The following is a 19326-nucleotide window of genomic DNA, read 5'->3' as shown; positions in this document are numbered from 1 at the left end:
CTGTGTTTTCTGCATAATGAAGGGGGCGGTGCCTGCAGATGAAGCCCCACGTCTGTAAAGCTGACAATACACAGCAGCAATACAGTTTCCGTTTCATTTGCGCTCCTGTACTCAAAATAAAAGCAGATACATTATGGGATCTAGGCACAGCTTTTAATTATCTCTGTGTAAAGTTTGAACTACAAAACACAAAAATCTTCACAAAAAAAACCACAGTGAAAAGTTTTGAAGATTTGTCGATTGTTTAATATGTGCATTAAACAAGTTTTAGAAACTTGACTTTCTTCGATTTTCCTTTGAATCGCGTTCTCTGGAAACTGCCTTTGTTCCCTCAGAATTGTGATTTCATTTTCACAATTCGGATTTTACCAGCAAAAGGTGCACCTTTTAAAATACTTGCATGATTTTTGGGGTTGTAATAAATGTACACACATGTTTGAATGCACTTATTGTAGCCTACGTCGCTTTGGATAAAAGCGTCAGCTAAATAAATTAAGTGTAAAACTACAGCTAGACATTGATGCTATTGATTGCAATACAAGTCATTATCACTCTCATTTAGAGTACTCAAAATGTTGTATTTGTTGTAATGTACATATAATGAGTTATTCCATTGACATTCCATCATTATGCATTTTACTGTGGGCTAAAATCTCAAATGAGACCCGTCTTTAAAAACTACGATAAGGACTTTTAGTTTGAAAGGCAGTAACCGGAAATTATCTATGAACCCCATTGCTTCGGTGGATTTTGACATCCAAGACGTGTCTCCTGCGAATGCGACGGGATGAAAGCTATCGCTGGCTACCGTTTTTAAAACTCCAAATACTCGCAACCTTTCCGCTTCCTTAGTTGTCTCTTACACGGTTTCCATTTAGGGAATTTGTACGGCAGTCCTGTAGAACAACCTTGAATTGTGACAGCGACTTCAACCGCAGTGAAAAATGGATTGATCCATGCTGCTGAGAATGGATTGAGGTGCGGAAGCTAGCGCTAGCCTGCTAGCCGGAGGAGCTTGGGACTCTGTATTGTTGTTAGCCTCTATTCCGTAAAATGAGATGATACCAGTTATTCACCGTCCAAAAACTATTCAGCCCACGCATAGCTATTGTTATTAAAGTGCACCAGTGCTATGCTGCGCACACGCCCTGAATATGTCAGCTGCCCTGCACATACTGCAGACGCCCAGTTGGCTGTCATTCCATAGATCCCATTCTACTCTGAAGCAGGGTTTTTCACTTTGCAGCCAAACACTAATGTACTGAACGGACATTTTAAAGATTTCCATGCTTGATCTGAAAGCAGAGTCGGGCAGATCTAGTTTCAGATTGATTGTGGTGTTAACGTTACATGCATTAACTGCCACTTAGATTTAGATTCAACTTTGCGTGAGTTGCAGACGCCCGGCGGCCCAGTGTTTGTCAGTTAAGACTGGTGGGTGATCCTTCCTGAGTTGTATGGGAACCGGTGCTGGCTGTAGCAGGACTGTTGTAGGTCAGCAATGGGAGGCTCGGTGTCTTGCTGCATCTCTCCCGGAGAGAGTCCCAAGGTGCACAGGAGAGAGGTGGAGCTGGAGGAGTGTCCCATCACCACCACTGAGGACGTGAGCGAGGACACCGGGACCTACCTGCAGCACATCAGCGACAGGGAGCTCCCCGACGGTGGGTGGTGATGATGATGATGATGATTAATGTGGCTGTTATTTCTGGAGACTGTGGTCTAAAAATGACCCCGTAAGCAACATAGAACCATCTATAGATGGAGACTCTTTTTTTTTTTTGGGGGGGCAGATTCTGCCCATTTTTAATGCAGTGTGCTATAAAAAAAATGCTCACTTTCCCTACTTGCATCTTACAGAGCTGGCCCAAGAGGCCAACCCATCAGACCACCCCAGAGCCAGCACCCTCTTCCTCAACAAGTCACAGACAGACGGTCAGTATTTCTCTTACTAAAGATTGCCACCGTACGATTTGCTTTACACTCCCTCTAAATCTCCTAAACTCTCTCTGCCTTTCTTCTCCCCCACTTACAGTGCGCGAGAAAAGAAAAAGCAACTACTTGAATCACGTAAGTGGCAGGTCTTCCATCAGTGGGGGAATGTAAATTCATTACATGTACTCAAGTGCTGTACTTCAGTACACATTTGAGGTACTTGTACTTTGTTTTCTTAAAGCTTTCTACATTTCAGAGGGAAGTAGTACACTTTTCACTCCACTACATTAATCTCACAGATACTAGTTGCTTTACAAATTAAGATTTTTGCACACAGGAACACATAAACTTACCCAACAATATAGCGGCCTACAAGTCTAGCTGAACTGATTAGCCGATTAACAGTTAAAGGCCCAGACACGCCGAGCAGACGGCCGACCCTCGGCAGAAAAGGCAGTTGGACTGATCAGTCTCACCGAGTTGGTCCTAAAAGTGCCTCGGAACGCACCGAAGAGACGAGACGTAATGCGTCTCCATAACAGCAGGCGGCGCTACTCTGTATTGTCGGCCAAAAATGAAAACCGGCAGCTGATTGGACGAACGCGTCACGTGGGTCTGGTTTCTCCGGAAATTCAAAGCCAGGCTGTCACGGCGGCTCGTTCAGAATACGATCTCATATTGTACTAAAATAGTTCACCGAAACGGGTTTCTGAGAACATTTTAAGCGAGAAATAGGCCGTGCAGTCGCTGAATCTGTCTTCATTTCGTCAGATTTTGAGAGACTCCAGTCACGCTCGTTTCCGCTCCTCGTTTCCAGGTTAGCACTCCACCAATCACATGGGTCATTTGAGTCCGACTGCCGGCAGTGCCCGCCCCGCCGATTATACATGTCAAATCGGCCCAAATGAAGGCCGGCGGCCCCTCGGTCGGACAACGGCACGGGACACACCGAACAGACTCGAGTCACTGACCTCGCCGGACTGTCCGACGGCTGATTATCATACTCTGCTTCTGACTGGCTAGCAGTACTTACCGAGCAGTACTTACCTAGTAGTCCTTACCTAGCTACTGCACATGTGCGACTCCCAACAAAGATGGAACAGAAGTGAGAGGCCTCACTCTGTAGCTAAAACACAATGGTGAAAAGAGGAGCTGCAGCAATGTGTAGTACAACAATAATATGGTGCTTTTTGAATATGAAACCATGTAAACCTATTCTGATAAAATGAAGTGGTATGTTATCTGTACACATTTTGAGCTATCCGCGTTTATGTCTACGCCGTATTGACAATGAGGACATACGTCATGGTAGCTTGCCGTCACGTGACGATTCGGGAGGTATCTGAGCCCGCCCACCATTTCGGGATCCTACACTATCTGTTGCCAGGGGTAACAGTGTAAGAGCGACATGGAGACGGATCAGGAAAGACGGCTCGAGGAATTAGCATCACGGCGAACGGGTTGGGGTTAGGAAAAGAAGAACGGGACGGTTGGGTTTAGGAAAACGATAACACGGTTGGGTTTAGGAAGAGAAGAAAGCGACGGTTGGGTTTAGGATACATGACGCGTGGGACACGATCCCCGGTCTCCTGGGTGAAAGTCCTGTGTTTGTTTGACCCATCCACCACCAACAACCAACCTCGGCGTAAATTGACTCGCAAGGTAATGTAAGTCAATGGAGGCCAAACGGCGTTGATAAACACGCTAAAAAGCGATTATGCGTCTTGATAACACTCCAAAATGGCATACGAATTGGCGTGTTATACCTACGCCACTTCTTGAGATCAGTCTGGATATTTGGTATCGGTGTCGGCCTTGAAAAACAAAGTATCGTCGATTCCCTAACTTTACCAGTGTAGCGTTTACTTCTTTAAAGTAAAGGATCTGAATAGTTCTATCAGCACTGGTCTTCATATGCACTTTGACTTTTTATTTTTACATGCCAGAGTGACTTTTTTTCGGTCAGTGAAATTGAGAAAGTTACACTCGCACACCACAAATTGGACCCAGAAAGGCCAATAGCTTTGTTTAAATGTTTAAGGTTCAAATGCTGACCTTTCCAGTCATGTGCATTTCCATCTCCTCTCTTGCAGATGTCCCCAGGGCTGCTGACCAAAAAGTACAGTTCCTGCTCAACAATATTCATCGACGATAGCACCGTCAGCCAGCCCAACCTCAAGAGCACGATCAAATGGTAAATGACCTCACCTCCTTCTTCTTCATATCTTCACAGGAATCCTTTTGCGTTTGGTATTCCAGTGTGCTGGTTTCCTTTTTAGCAGCTCGGAGTCCGTGACGTGGAAAGAGTTAAGGCATTTGTCCTTTTGACCATTCAAAACACTTTTTATTTTTTATTTTATTCCAACCGTTCTGCTGCAAGCTAACCCGTAGTTACCAGTGACCTATGCTTTCAGTTATGAGCGCTAACAAAGCGAACAAGCAATTTCTCTGGACTGCATGCATCAAGATGTCCTTCCATCGTTGTCGCAGCACACGTGACCTATATATCAGCCCGTAAAACTACAGATAGAGGAAGACAGGATATCATATTTTTATTTTTGTTTTGTTTTTTTGGTGCAAAAGAATACAAGATCACTCCCAGTGGTTCACTTGTTTGTCTGTGTCGGTTTCTCTTTTGTTCCAGCGTCGCATTGGCCATATACTATCACATAAAGAACAGGTAGGAAAAGTTTGAAATGTTGTCATGGCTTTGGCCTCTTCTAGGTGTCGCTGTACTGTTTCCCTTGTATGCACTACTTAGGTATTTCATCGGGGAACAACGTACAATTATTTTAGGGGTTGTTTTGGGTTTATGGAACTCTGTTGTCCCAATAGCAACTTCTTGCTGCTGATAGATAGATAGATAGATAGATAGATAGATAGATAGATAGATAGATAGATAGGAAACACAAATGAATAAATAACTTGGTATTCTGTCAGCGTTTCATAGCAATTGTTTTGTTCATAGCCATTAGTGAGTTTTTAAGAAAGTGAAAAAAAAAAAATATATGATCCTGTTTAGCTAGTAGTAAGTCGGTCACTCGCTTAGTCTTGAACATTTATTGGCCTCCGCCACTTTTGGCGGATGGTACAAAGCAGTGGTAATCGTAGTTAGTTAGGAAACCTCTTGGCATCATAGCATTTGGATCAATTTGGCCTTTAGCACAGCTTTTAAAGAGGCCTTGAGTGAACGCAAATAATGCGGCATTTTGTCAGTGGAGAAAAGTCAGCTAGCCACTTTGCAAACTAGTGTCTGTCGTTTTCACCATAGAGTTGAAATTCCATATAGTTTCAGCTTAAAGTGAGAACACCAAACACTATTACACCACGCCACACAAATAAGTGATGGTCATTTTGACCAAATAGGAGAACAATCCAATAATATGCACATTTAACACTGGCTCCGTCATGTTCTGGCCCTGCAGAGATTCCAACCGCTCGCTGGATATATTCGATGAGAAGAAGCACCCCCTGACGGTGAGTCGAGGTGTTTTGATTTGCACGCGGCAGCGATATTTACCGTTTCGCTCTGTGCCCGACTGACCAATGACGATAACCCTCTGCCCAACAGCGAGAAAAGGTTCCAGACGACTACTCTGTGGTCGACCCGGAACACAAACTCATCTACCGTTTCATACGGACGCTCTTCAGCTCTGCACAGCTCACTGCAGAGTGCGCCATCGTCACTCTGGTAAGTTTACAACCACAGATTCAGTCCTTCTTATCTCTATCACTGGGGCGTGTGTGTGTGTGTGTGTGTGTGTGTGTGTGTGTGTGTGCGCGAGAACCTGATGGTCCTGTGCTGCGTTAGGTATATCTGGAAAGGCTGTTGACGTATGCTGAGATGGACATCTGTCCATGTAACTGGAAGCGGATTGTTCTCGGTGCCATCCTGCTGGCCTCCAAGGTCTGGGACGACCAGGCTGTGTGGAACGTCGACTACTGCCAGATCCTCAAAGACATCACAGTGGAGGACATGTGAGTGTTACCTTCCATCCATGTAATGACTGTTCTTTGAAGGAAAAACAATTGAGTAACCTGTACCAACCCAATGTTGTACCTCACGCTGGATTTATGCTTCTGCGGAGGCTTTACGCGGAGCTTTCGCCGTTAGCCTGTATAAGTGGACTGAAGCTTATACTTGTGCGTTGATCTCTTTAAGAGAATAACGGGGCTATCATGGGGGGTGTGTGGTAGAGCGAGTGACATGGGATTAGCTTCGGAGAGAGTACCTACTTTGTGGGAGAAACAAAGTGTGATTTCTGACTGCGATCGGAAAGCAGGAAAAGTTAACCATTTCCTCGATTTCATGTTGTTTTGTGGAGAAGTTTACGGAAAGGAGTAGGGGGAAATGCAACGCTACCAAGCCACGACCAAGTGGACCTACACAGTTGTTGCGGTTGTGTAGTTAAATTTTTTGAGACGTGCATGTCAGGCTACGGCCTAGGGTCCGTATCTCCACGTACCTACGTACGTACCCCACGGCGTCGATTTAACTCGGAAGCATAAACTGGCCTTTAGCCTGATAAGACAAATTTGGGCTTTTTTCATAAAAAATGTTGAATCCTCTGAAATACATGTTTCTGTCTGCTTTTGTCCCTTGTTCTGCAGGAACGAGATGGAGCGCCACTTCCTGGAGCTGCTCCAGTTCAACATCAACGTCCCAGCCAGCGTCTACGCCAAGTATTACTTTGACCTGCGCTCACTGGCCGACGAAAACAACCTCAGCTTCCCTCTGGAGCCGCTGAACAACAAGCGGGCTCAAAAACTGGAGGTGAGTACGAGTCCCGAGGCCGCATCCACGCCGTACGTGAACAATGTCACCTCTTCTTTTGTAACGTTGGTTTGGCGGTAACAGTTCTGTGCTTACGATTTTGTCTCCAGGCCATCTCCAGGCTGTGCGAGGATAAGTACAAGGACCTGTGTAAATCGGCTATGAGGAGGTCTGTCAGTGTAGACAACCTGGTTGGCATCAAGAACACCCATGCTGTGCTGTCCTAAGTCTGCGACGGGAGGGGTGGAGCAACGGACTTAGAGTTAAGCTACAGGATGTGATGCCACATTCAAGAAGTCAAGACAGTATTCGCCAAGAGACCTTTCCAAAGTAGATTAACGATATCAGTAACAGAAAAGTTCCATTACAAATTGTTAAATGTCGACGTTGGGGGGAGGAACAAAAGAGCAGAAGTTTCCCATACACTATCTCTAAAGTATAATGAATCCAGTCTCTCTATGTGTTCATCACAAAAAACTTCAGCTATCTGCCTTTTAAAGCATGATCATTCGGTGAAATATTTTGCACATTTATTTTCAAATGGATGTGTAACTTTGGAAGGAATCAGCATGAAAATGCCTCCTGAAGTCACACACGCTGGGGAAGTCATCTTCTATTTTTCACATCAGCTGATCTCGTGAGGAGTCTATGGCTTTGGTCCCCTTCTCTCCACCAGCCGTATCCCCTCACCTTCATTCACACGATGACAAACTGTCTCGAACTACCCTGTGGTGTAGTTCTGCACATGGACAAAGAGTGCTGTAGACTTTGTTTTGCTTACTATGTAGGCCCCTATAGCTGTGAAATGTACGAGACTTTATTTAATTCAAATAAATTTCAGTCGCCGTTCAAAGTTGAGGCTGCTCCCATGGGACAATGTGTCGTGGTGTTTTTTGTTTGCGGGGAGCTGCGAGATCTCTGATAAAAGAAGATGTTTGAAAGAGGAATGAAAAAAACTACCATGATGGCAGCAACAATTAGTTGTTACTATTACATGAGATAGCATAATTTCTATAAGGCATTGCGTTAAGAGAACTAGCATTTGCTCTTTGCTTAATCATTTTGTAGGAAATGGAAAAAATATGAATGAATGAATAGAAAACCATTTAAAATCCTGTTGATTCGGGTATGAAGAGATGAAGACCACTAGAGAATGTGGAAGACCTACAAATGTCTTGCTGTACCAGAGTGTTTGAGTAACTTATAAAGCACTATAAATTCATGATTTCAATTTGTAACTACCAAAGCTGTTTCTGCTGGAGAGCTCTTTTGCACATACTAACTTCTCCAATGAAAATTCTACACGAGTAGAATGGTAAGTGGACAGATATTAGATATAAAGGTGCCCTTTTCCATACTCCTGAGATGAAAATCTGACTTGGAGCCCAGTTTGGAGATGCTGATTGCAGTCTGGCTGCTGGCCTCATGGAGGCACTAGATGGTTGATATTTTTTTAATTTCTTTTTCAAGCTGAAGCCCCATTGCCACAAGAGCCTCTGTTATCCAAAATGCCCACAAGACGCCCACATGTCACCCACAGGTTCATGAACTACTTGACCCTGAAAATTGCACAATTCGTCCCTGACTCCAGATCCAGTCCAGGGCCACTGTGCCCAAAACTGCTTCTGGGACTGCGTAGAGCATATATCCTTCTCTTTTATCACCCTTCACTTTCATTTGTGATCAGTTTAGATGAGCAGCAGCTCAAACTTGGCTGCTTCTTCACAATCCCAAAAAATTAACAAATGATCAGATTCCAAAAGTGTTTTTAGACGCACAGTACCATGAAACCTTGTCAATGTCACTGGCAGTGTGTGTTTAAAGTAATACCCTTGGTGTAGTTCCACTGTAAAGTGCTTCCATTATTCACTAATTTCCTAAAAGCATGAGGAAGCTACTCACTGAAACAAAAATGTCATCAAAATGTTTTCTCCATTGAAAGTTTGATCCAAAAGTGAAATAAATAAATACAATTGGCATATGTAGTACAGTAAGAACATCAAATACGCTTGTGCAGCATTTTCCAATATTTTAATCAATATTATTTTGACTTTAATGCAGTTAACGCGCCAGCTGAGTTAAAATCCAACTAATCAAACAAACCATATATGCGCTGTGATGGTATTTCCATTATTTTGGTTAAAATCCAACTAATCAAACAAACCATATATGCGCTGTGATGGTATTTCCATTATTTTGGTAAAGGCAGAATAGCACAGAGGTCGTCATGTAATTTGAAGGTGCCTGGAAGGAACACAAAATTGTGCCCTTAATCAAACACAACATATGACATATCATCACTTTATTATATGTTAACTACTTATTCACTCATCCAGTAGAGGATGGATACCCGAACCGAGCCCGTCGGGACCTTACTGTACCCGACGGCCGGGGCCGGGTTGGGACAGATATTTAGAAATGATGATCGGGCTCGGTCACATCAGTACGATAAGGCATTGAACATTTTAAATTTTGAAAAAGCTTATTATGTAGGTGCGCGCCTGTGTTAACGTGCGCTTGTTGCCCCGTGTGCGCTGACGCGCTCAGGCGCGGATTAATGCACAGGCTACGTAGGCTGCAGCCTAGGGGGCTCACATGTTCAGGGGCCCCGGATTGGCCAGACAATTTATTATTATTATTGTACTTTTTTTTCGGACCATAAAAGTGTTAGGCCTAGATCGGCGGCCCATTGTTTTTTTTCAATTGACTCTGGGCTGGCCAAAAAACACTTAGTCAAAAATATCACATAGACTATTTTTTTTTTCCATACACCCCCTACTTTCACATTGAAATGGACTAGTCTATTACGGTGTGCGGCGCGAAAGATAAACACACAGTGACAGGAGAACTCAAACAGAGAAGAAGCAAGACGAGTCTAAACGCAAAAATTAAACGAAGTTACCCGAGCGGCTCAAATAAAAGAAAAAAGATGCCGATAAGTATTTGGCAACGCTGGCAAGAATGACAAACTTTCTTTACGACTACTGTTGGGGATACAGACATGAAGAACAACAGTCCAAAGCGATGAACATGCCGCTACAGCAGCAGCTAGCTGTGAAGTGGCGCTAGGTGAGGATAACCTTAACCAAGACAATGAAGAGGACAGCATATCTTTAAACAGCACCCTCTTTGGGATTTCTGCCTGCATGCAGTTTCGTGTGTGCATCTGCCAGGCTAGAACAGTGATAGAGATAATGGAGAAGAAATGCAAAGGAGGTGCTGAGAAGCTGCGTGAGAAAAAGAAACGCTGCCAAATGTGTCAAATGGACAGACATGTTTTAGCCAGTAGCAGGACCTTCATCAGCTCCCGTGGCCGATGATAGCGGTGCTGGTGTCGGCTACAGTGACATGCGCAGTGAGGAGGAGACTCAGGAGGAGAGGGACAGAGATGAGGGAGTGAGGCTACAACCTGCGGTAAACACAACTCCCCTTAAAACACTTAACCCCTTGATAAAACTGAGCCAAAAAAAGTGGCGGACAAACTGTTGATGATAACACTACAACAATAAAAGAAATAGGCATGCTATACTGTATCATTGCATTAGTTTGGCTAAGTGCACGGGTATCTGAGTGTTGACTGATCATTTTCTCACCGTTTTATTATTAATAGGCTATTTTAGCCTGCCTTTCATTCAACAAAGTAGCCTACATCTTAATAATAAGCAAAATACCACCTTAAGGTTCATCAAACCTTAAGCTTGTGCTTGTGCATTTGTGTCCTTAAAGTAGCCTAGATAAACGTTGCACATCATGCAAACTTTCTTAATGAGAATTGTAGCTTTTCTATCTGCATTGGTAGACAAAAACTCATGATAGACCTCTTCAAATTAAAGCACAGGGCCTCTTCAGTCATGAAATGATTATATATATATATATATATATATATATAGATTGTTTTATGATTCATGAGGAGTATACCGTTTTATTGTATCAATAAATGGAACTTTTTTGAAGTATTTAATATCTCAACTCTCACTGATTCTTGCTTACTCATTACATGGCGTTAATAGTTTTAAGGAGTAGGAGTTGCTATACACATTCAGGGGAGAGCAAGGACGGATGATATTTGTGATCTTCTGTGGTGTGGTCTGGGCCAAAATGCCAGGGCCAATTTTTGGTCCCAGTCCGTCCCTGCTGCTACCTATAGCTCGGATCCTGCATGTGAATTCTAAAAACAAATTCTAAAGGCGTGATGATTATGCAACAATATGTAGCCTACATGTTGTGCTGCTGTTTCATTATTGTTGTTAATAACATTGTTATGTGCTGCTGCTGCTGTTTTTATTATTTTTATTTGATTCACAGTTTAGTGTATTGCACAGTGGTTTGTGTCTCAGTAATGATCAGTGGTGGAATGTAACTAAGTAGGCTACATGTACTCTAGTACTGTACTTGAGTCCAAATGTTGAAGTACTTGTACTTTACTAGAGTCTTTTCATGCCACTTTCTACTTCTACTCCGCTACATTTCAGAGATAAATCTAATACTTACTCCACTACATTCATCTGTTACAGCTTTAGTTATTAGTTACTTTAGTTACTAGTTACTTTACACATTAAGATTACTGCACACAGAACACATGATGTTTGATTCTAAAGTAAACTATCAGACAATATAACGGCTACAAGTCAGCTGAGATGAATAGACCATTAAACACTAGTTGATTGACAATACATTTGTTTGGTTTGTTTAAAAAAATGAGGATTTTTCGACATTCAGTACTTTCACTTTTAATATTTCAACTACATTTTCCTGATGATACTTACATACTTTTACTTAAGTAACATTTTCAATGCAGGACAGTATGGTATTAGTACTTTTACTTAAGTAAAAAGATCTGAATACTTCTTCCACCACTGGTAATGATGTTGTGATTTTGCCTCAGTAAAACCAGGTGTTCTGCACTGCTGCAGATGCTGTAGCCTACCTGTTGGTTTATAAAGATAAAAGTGATTACCATCTTGCTGTTGAACTGTGAATCCAGGGAATTCTGCTGCTTTGCTGTTTAGTTACATTTCCATTGTAATTGTTTTGGTGCTGTGGTGGCAGAGGATAATATCTGGTATTCTTTCCACTTACATCTCTGTTGATGTTAGTTTTATGATGTAGTTTTCTTATTTTACCTATGTGGTGTGGTGGTAATTGGTGCGTGTGTGTGTCTAAATACATTTTTCCAGTAAAGTGCAATGATTAAAATAAATATCTTAATGCCTGTTCGGTTACTGCTCTGTCGTACGCGGGCCGGGCTCGGGCAGAAAAACGTGGCCCGATCCGCACTCTATCATCCAGCAGTTATGGAGCAACATGATCGATTTAGAGTCGTGCTTGTGTTCGCATGATGAATATACAGTAAGTCCAATATTCTGTCTCTTTTAGTTTTTTTGTTGTTTGGTCTACCAACTCGGAAATATTTGGCTTTGTAGCTGCTAAATGCTCAACTATGTCTCTGCCTGCTGTTTGGCGCTTAGCAGGTACTGTACAATAAAGACATCTACCTCAGTATTATTCTAGTCTGGCTTAACGGATGAACGTTGCTGGTATTAGCCTGGCGCCGGATGTCCCTCCCCTTTCGCTATCTCCGCTATCGGGGCCTTGCACCACCCCGGACAGGTGTTTAAAGAAGCACAAACACGTTTTTTTGCCCTATCCCAGAATAGATAGGTGGTGTAGCCAGACCATACTGCAGTGCTGACACAGCGCTGTGGAGATACTTTAAGTCGGGCAATGTGAAACTATTATTCTGATGTAGTTGCCAGGTAACCTATCTGCACATGGATGGCATGTATAGACATGTGATCCTGATAGAATCATCTGGATGTTCTACTTTTTTGTGCGGGGCTGTCAGCTAAAACGGCCAGCACATCGAGAACAGTGAATGAATGGATACCTCCCCTACCTTTCTCTCGACATCTCCAGGTAATCTTTGGATTTATACCTGGACCCTGTGGACCTTTTGTTTAAGACCTATACCTCCTCAGACAGCAAAAAGACCTTCTACACTTGAGGATGAATATGCAACATGCACATCTGAATCCCTTCAACAACTCCCTCTCTCCAATTCAGCCAACATGGCAACTACAGGCGACTGGAATCAACATATGGTTAAAAATGTCCAGCTGTCTTTCTTGGGAACTTTCTTCGTCAGAGAAAACTTTCCTGGCATTTTCTTTCTCGCGTTTCTTGGCTGAGTCCTTTTTTCCTCGACAGCAGATGGATTTCTCTTTTTTTTCTGACAGTGAGATTCAAGCAGCTACTATGGCAACCCCCAATACATTCTGCTAAGAAATATGTCCGCTTGTGGTGTTGGGATGAGTTTTGTAACTGCTTTGGTTGTATCGGCTTCTATAGCGCGTAAGCAAACTCAGGTGTATGGATGCTGGTGCATAGCGCAGCTCTGTATATTACGTTGTTTGTTTCCTGATGTCCCAGATGACTTTGTCTCTAATGGCTATAGAACGCTACATATTTATTTGTCATGGCATCCACTACCCCAGGATGATCAATACCCGCGATGTTAACATTAACATGGGACTCATTTGGCTGGTCAATGGGACATTGAGCCTTCATGGAGGGTTAGTGCTGAGCCAGATTTAGTGTGGCTTTCCAACAGCCAACCAGTGGGCTCCTGTGCAACGCTTTTACCATCAAGCAACACATCACGTTTTCCCGGGAAGAGGGTATGCCGGTGTTTGTTCCCCCATCTGTCACAACCACATTTTGCATATTGTCCATCTGCTACTGCTATGGGTGCATATATCATGCAGCTCTCAAGACGAACATGGCTCTTAAGTGTAGTAACCGCACTGTGGGATTCCACTTGTCCTTGGGCAAGACACTGAACCCCAAATTGCTCCCGATGCAGCGCCATCGGTGTGTACACGAGTGTGAATGTTCATCTGATGAGCAGGTGGCACCTTGTAACGGCAGCCTCGGCCACCAGTGTATGAACGTGTGCGAATGGTGAATGGTTCCTGTACTATGTACAAGCGCTTTGAGTATACTTTAAGACTAGAAAGGCGCAATATAAATACAGTCCATTTACATTTACTTTTTAATGTTTTTGCCGCAGCTGGCGCTGAACATATTTTTTATCATCCTTGTGATGGGGGAAGAGAAAAGCATCCTCCTGCATGACAATCACTCCCATAGCGACGCCCATGCTAATGATCATGCCTTTGTGCATCCACAAAGCTTTCCATTTGATCCGGAACCCGCAGATTATTCTGAGAAATGCCCGTCTACAATCAGGGCAGAGGGGGAGGTGTTTCAGCAGAAAGGGAGGGCCGATGGGATAGGGGAGCGGACGGGTCAGGTAGAGCTCAAAAGGCAAGTGGCGGGGGAGAACAGGGCGACTACACCTCCTCCTCTACCTGGTTATGTTTTCCCGACTGTTTATAGTCTTAAACCCCTGACTGCTTTCAGTCCGTTAGCAGGACCAAACACTGCTCCAATAACTACAAACATGCCATCAATGGTCATATTTGTACATGCTAATGTAGCAAAAGTAGCCTAACTACTGTCATCAGCCATGCATGTATTAAGATGTGTAGAACGGTCTATCATGACAATGTTTTTGTAGATACATTTACAATTGTGTTAATAGACATTTTGTTGTCAACATGAGGTGACTTAATGTGACTGAAACCGTGTTATTTGGACAATATGGCTACAAAGTGCGATAATCCAGAACAGGGGTTGGCAACCTTAGGCACGCGTGCCACCATGGGCACACGGGACCTTAACCAATGGCACGCTGGCAATATGTGTGCAAGAGAGTTATTGATGTGTTGAAATCATGGTTGAAATGCTGAAGCACTCTCTCATCCGCATGCCAAATTACAACGTTCACAGTTGCCGACCTCATAGATGCCGATACCGTGGGTGCTCCGGAGCTTGAGCACCCACGTGTGCCAGACTGCCAGTTCATTTTTATATTAATTTAATATTAAACATTGCAGGTGGTGCTAAGTGGAGCGTCTGTCATAGTGTGATTGGTCATGTCGGTGGCATTGATTTATAATTTCCCACGAAGCTGATTAAATTTCTCATCTCCAATCCTATCTGTGAGAAGTGGCGCTGTCCTGAGTTGAAAGCTAGCTTACTTTACGGCGTGTGTGTTCGTGTCGGCCGCTGTCCATTTCCTAAGGTTCTGAAATGCAAACAATGTTGACTACTTTTTTTTTTAAACTGTGTGCGCGTGTGAGCACCCACGGAGGAAAACATAAATCGGCGCCTGTGCGCGACCTGTTATTTACGGTAGTTTGATTGACTCATATCTCTGACTGGGAACAATACAAAGAGGATTACCAACGGCCGCTGGGGCAGATGAACTAACGCTAGTCTCGTTACTGTAAGGAGGCTACAATTAAACCTTCGTTAGTTAAAAGTCAATACTTATCAGTTCACTCACCTGTGTAGACCGGCATCAACATGTAGAAAGCGATATTTCAATCTGCTCTGTCTGCTCACTACACTCTTGTCCACCGCGCTGTTTTACGCAAACACAGCTTTATACTCTGCAAATAGCTAATTTTTTACAAAACAAGCTAAAAGAAAAGCTGTCGGTTTGTAGTCTGTTTATCTTAGTTTGCAGGGAATCTTGAAATTTGGACAAATTCTTATAAACTTAAGCTGTCTGAAGAAACCATCCTCTCCGCTGGAGCGGTAAATATGGATGCATTATTAGACCAAAACAAATACATGTGGCTACTTAATATGCACGTGAATGACGCAATCGTTATGGTCGTGTTGTTCATTCTTGATAATGATGCTGGTTGTGTTATTATTATTTTGCCACAGCATCGTTTCATTGAAAATGAGACATACAGGACCTGCTTATCAGTCCATTTGTCATTAAAGCTGGGCTTTTCCACAACTTTTCGCTTCAGGCTCTTTGAAAGTGATATTTTTGTCAGCCCATTTTCCACCAATCAGGACTGCATACTAAAACCATGTTTCCATAATAATAATATACAATAATAATAATAATTACAAGGTCCTGATTATTACAGATTCCCTATTACATTTTGATGTGATGTCATAAAAAAAATTAATGTTAAGATGGCACACTAATAAACAAGAAATTTTGAAAAGGGCACTTCATATCAAAAAGGTTGCCGACCCCTGATCCAGAAGATTTGTATACCTCATGTAACATTTTTAACCAAATTTCTGTTTTTGTCAATGTTACTTGTCGGGGTTAATTGACATTGATACATTTTCCGATATCTAAATGTAGTCATCAAGGATGTGTTGTGACTTTAATATAGGTACATGTATGTACATAGACATATTTGTTGGATCTACTTTATAGTTTGAACATGTTTTCCTTTTTCAGTCACTACTCTGAAAAAAAAAAAATAGCCTTACAAATCAAATCATCAACTATCAAATTGTGAATGACTTGGGTGATATAAAAATGGGCAGGAAATATACATTTGCTCTCCTCAATACAGTAAATTGGCTCTCCAGGCGGAGAGCTTTCACAGTGATATCGAGGTGTAGAAATGAATTTTACCCACACATCTCATCTGACTGATCAGAGTGTTCCAGCAACTGGTTGCCATGCTACCAGCCCAACCAGCTGCTTTCGCTTCTCTCAATTATGCTTTCCAAGGTTAGGTGTTTTCTCTTTCTTTTTGTGTTTAACTGCAGCAAACACACAAAGCAAAGCATGTTCTTAATATTTTCTCAAGGCCCTAGATACCAAACAATGTTAACCTTATTCAGATGATGGTGATAGTGTTTTAAAATTCATTATTAGGTGACTTTGGTCCAGCTACGCACACAGGAATTAATCGTGGTATAAACTCCCTGGATTGCCGCACATGTCACTTTCACTTTCAAAGCTGTTTTAACTGTCTTGTATATATATATATATATATATATATATATATATATATATATATATATATATATATATATATATATATATATATATATATATATATAATTTTTTTATTTTGTATATATACGGAGATGGAAATACCTTACTTTGTTCCTTGTAGTAATGAGAAGCTTCATAAATAGATTTAAACATTTATTTATAAGGGGAATTCCGATAAAATATCCTCAATCCGAGAAGTTTCTTTTTGGACACATGAGAGGGAGACTTTAAAGTAGGGCTGGGCAATATATCGATATTATATCGATATCATGATATGAGACTAGATATCGTCTTAGATTTTGGATAACGTAATATCCTGATATGTCATAAGTGTTGTCTTTTCCTGGTTTTAAAGGCTGCATTACAGTAAAGTGATGCACTTTTCTGAACTTACCAGACTGTTCTAGCTGTTCTATTACTTACCTTTTCCCCACGTAGACATTATGTCCACATTACTGATGATTATTTATCTAAAATCTAAGTGTGAAGATATTTAACCCTAGAATATCGCCTCAAAATCAATATTGAGGTATTTGGTCAAGAATATCGTGATATCTGATTTTCTCCCTATTGCCCATCCCTACTTTAAAGCATGTTTGACTTTGAGGCAAATGGAAGTGAGAAATGGCATTGGAGAGAGAATGTCAACTTGTGTTCTTTTTCTCCCTGTACTTGGCATCAGCTTACCGTTATTTAAAAAGCCATTTTCAGTGAAAAACAGTCACACGTACAAGATTGTCCATAAGAGTTACCATTTCTTATCTGAGGGCTACACTTTTGTGCTGACTAACTGAAGATATCTTTTTATACCTAATCCCCTAGAACATCTGTTATTACACTTAACTTACATACGTGTTACTGTAGGTGGCATGTCAAACATACCCGTCATAGCAGAAGTGTTCCGCTATAATTGTTGGCCCAAAATAATTTAAAATATCTTGTTTCCTCTTTTCATAACCTGGAATATTTTGAAGTGGTATACATCCTTGGGGAATATTTTTCCTCAGGGTCCTTTTTTTTCTCCTTTTTACAGCTGAACCAAGCTAAGGGTTAGCTGGATGCAGAAATGTATTACCCATTTGTGACCACAGAGAGGCAGCGCTGCAGTATGAAAACAACTGGGCCTGACTGCAGGTGTAAGATTAGTCTTATGTTTTAATGCGACATCCTCTTGACTCTCCCAAGCTCTGGTGCAGCTTGCTTGCATCATTGTCAAACCGGACGATGGAGCAGGCCTGTTTCATCTGAGCTTTTTAGGTGAACACTCAAATCCTGAGGATGATGAATACATGAGCATTATTTACGACCTAATGCTAAAATGACCATTTCAAAGCCGTGTTAGGTGTTACCTTTTTTTAAGTTCTACTCGAAGCAAACGTTTCTGATGACACGAAAAGACATGATGGAAAATTCAATCAGAGATAATCCTATTGAAATCTACAAGAAGGTCTTGAGCGCAGGTTTGTATGTGAGAAAATTGAAAGTCTGTACAATGTGAGTACCACCCTCAGTGTATACCTGAATCGTGTAAAGCGCATATCAGTGCAGGTACATGAAAACTGTCATAAGGTGAAATGAATAGTGCACGCCTGTGACTGTGTGTGTGTGTGTGTGTGTGTATCCTGTAGGGATCACAGTGTCAGCGCAGCTTCATTAATCTCTCAGCATCATGGGACTTGTCTGAACTCCAAAAGAGGGCTGCAGAGAACAAGCTGCCCCCCCGGGGAGTCCCTTCGTTTACCCTCTACACACTCAGGTCACTTCTCATATCACAGACTCTTCAACTATACAATGTCAAACCCTCCAGTAGGCCTGAAAACACAGAACCGAATCTGTGTGTTGTGCGTATCTGCGTATGCATATTTGTGTTTGTCTGTGAGTGAAGAGTGATAAAAGGTGAGAGCCGCATATTAGACAGTGAGACTTTTTTTTTAAGCAGTATGTGGGTCATACTGAATGTGCATGATTTCTTCAAGTAGCAAAAGGCAAAACTGTGCTACGACTGTATCATAAATATTTATTTCCCCTCAATAATGCATAGGAAAGCACATATACTGATTGCATTACAAAACATACTGCTATAAATACATCAAGACTCTCAAATAGGGATAAGATTCTGGAAGATTGTGGATGTTTTTGAATGTCACCCTGCTCAAAAACAATGAAAAGGGAAGATTTTCTTGAGCAGCTTTTGAACATGATGGATGGAAAAAAGTGGGATTCAGAAGAACTCATCAGTCGCAGTAAAAGTCCGGGAAATCAGTCATGGTCCAATCAAATCTAATCAGATCACCAGTTTTCCTTCCCATTTGGAAGCAATGCCCTCCACACCACAGAATTGTCCTGAGTGGATTCACCACAAACGCTACTCCCACCAGAAAAGAGGTTTGCCTGTGTGGAAGATGAAAGGGTAAATAGATGGCACTTATAATTAAATTAGCCTGGGACGTACGTAACGTAACACCTTTGGCTTCCATGCTGCTCTGATCCAGCCAGTCCCCGAAAAGTCCCCGAAAAGGCTCCTCCAAAGGTGTCATGGCGTACACTGACACCTTTGTTTAATGACATTTTACACCACAGCCGCATGTGGTTGGATTGTAAAATGTTGTTAGTTATTTTCTTGAGAAAATTGTATCCGATGAAAATTTGCCAACACACGGTACTGTATCACAGAAAAGAGTTGGGCAGGACCCTCTTGAAATTGAATCGCAAGTGCTTTGTGACATTCGTTTTT

General features: G+C 42.1%; 1 protein-coding gene across 2 annotated transcripts; it reads left to right on the top strand.

Moving 5' to 3' along the window:
• The first annotated feature begins 692 nt into the window (after positions 1-692).
• On the top strand, positions 693-7580 carry LOC114550896 (cyclin-Y-like protein 1). 2 transcript variants are annotated; one of them, XM_028571862.1, is made up of 11 exons: positions 693-978; positions 1400-1661; positions 1858-1932; positions 2033-2067; positions 4026-4126; positions 4577-4612; positions 5358-5409; positions 5504-5623; positions 5744-5910; positions 6544-6706; positions 6817-7580. In XM_028571862.1, exons 2-11 carry the CDS (start codon positions 1502-1504, stop codon positions 6931-6933), a joined length of 1026 nt encoding a protein of 341 aa, XP_028427663.1. In that variant the 5' UTR covers positions 693-978; positions 1400-1501; the 3' UTR covers positions 6934-7580. The 2 variants fall into 2 exon arrangements, with proteins under 2 accessions (XP_028427663.1, XP_028427662.1); XM_028571861.1 differs by having other exon boundaries at positions 693-1661.
• Positions 7581-19326: the final 11746 nt, after the last annotated feature.

Source organism: Perca flavescens, chromosome 24 (assembly GCF_004354835.1).
Source record: "Perca flavescens isolate YP-PL-M2 chromosome 24, PFLA_1.0, whole genome shotgun sequence".
NCBI classification, from domain to species: domain Eukaryota; kingdom Metazoa; phylum Chordata; class Actinopteri; order Perciformes; family Percidae; genus Perca; species Perca flavescens.
This window is presented reverse-complemented; position numbering and strand designations above follow the sequence as displayed.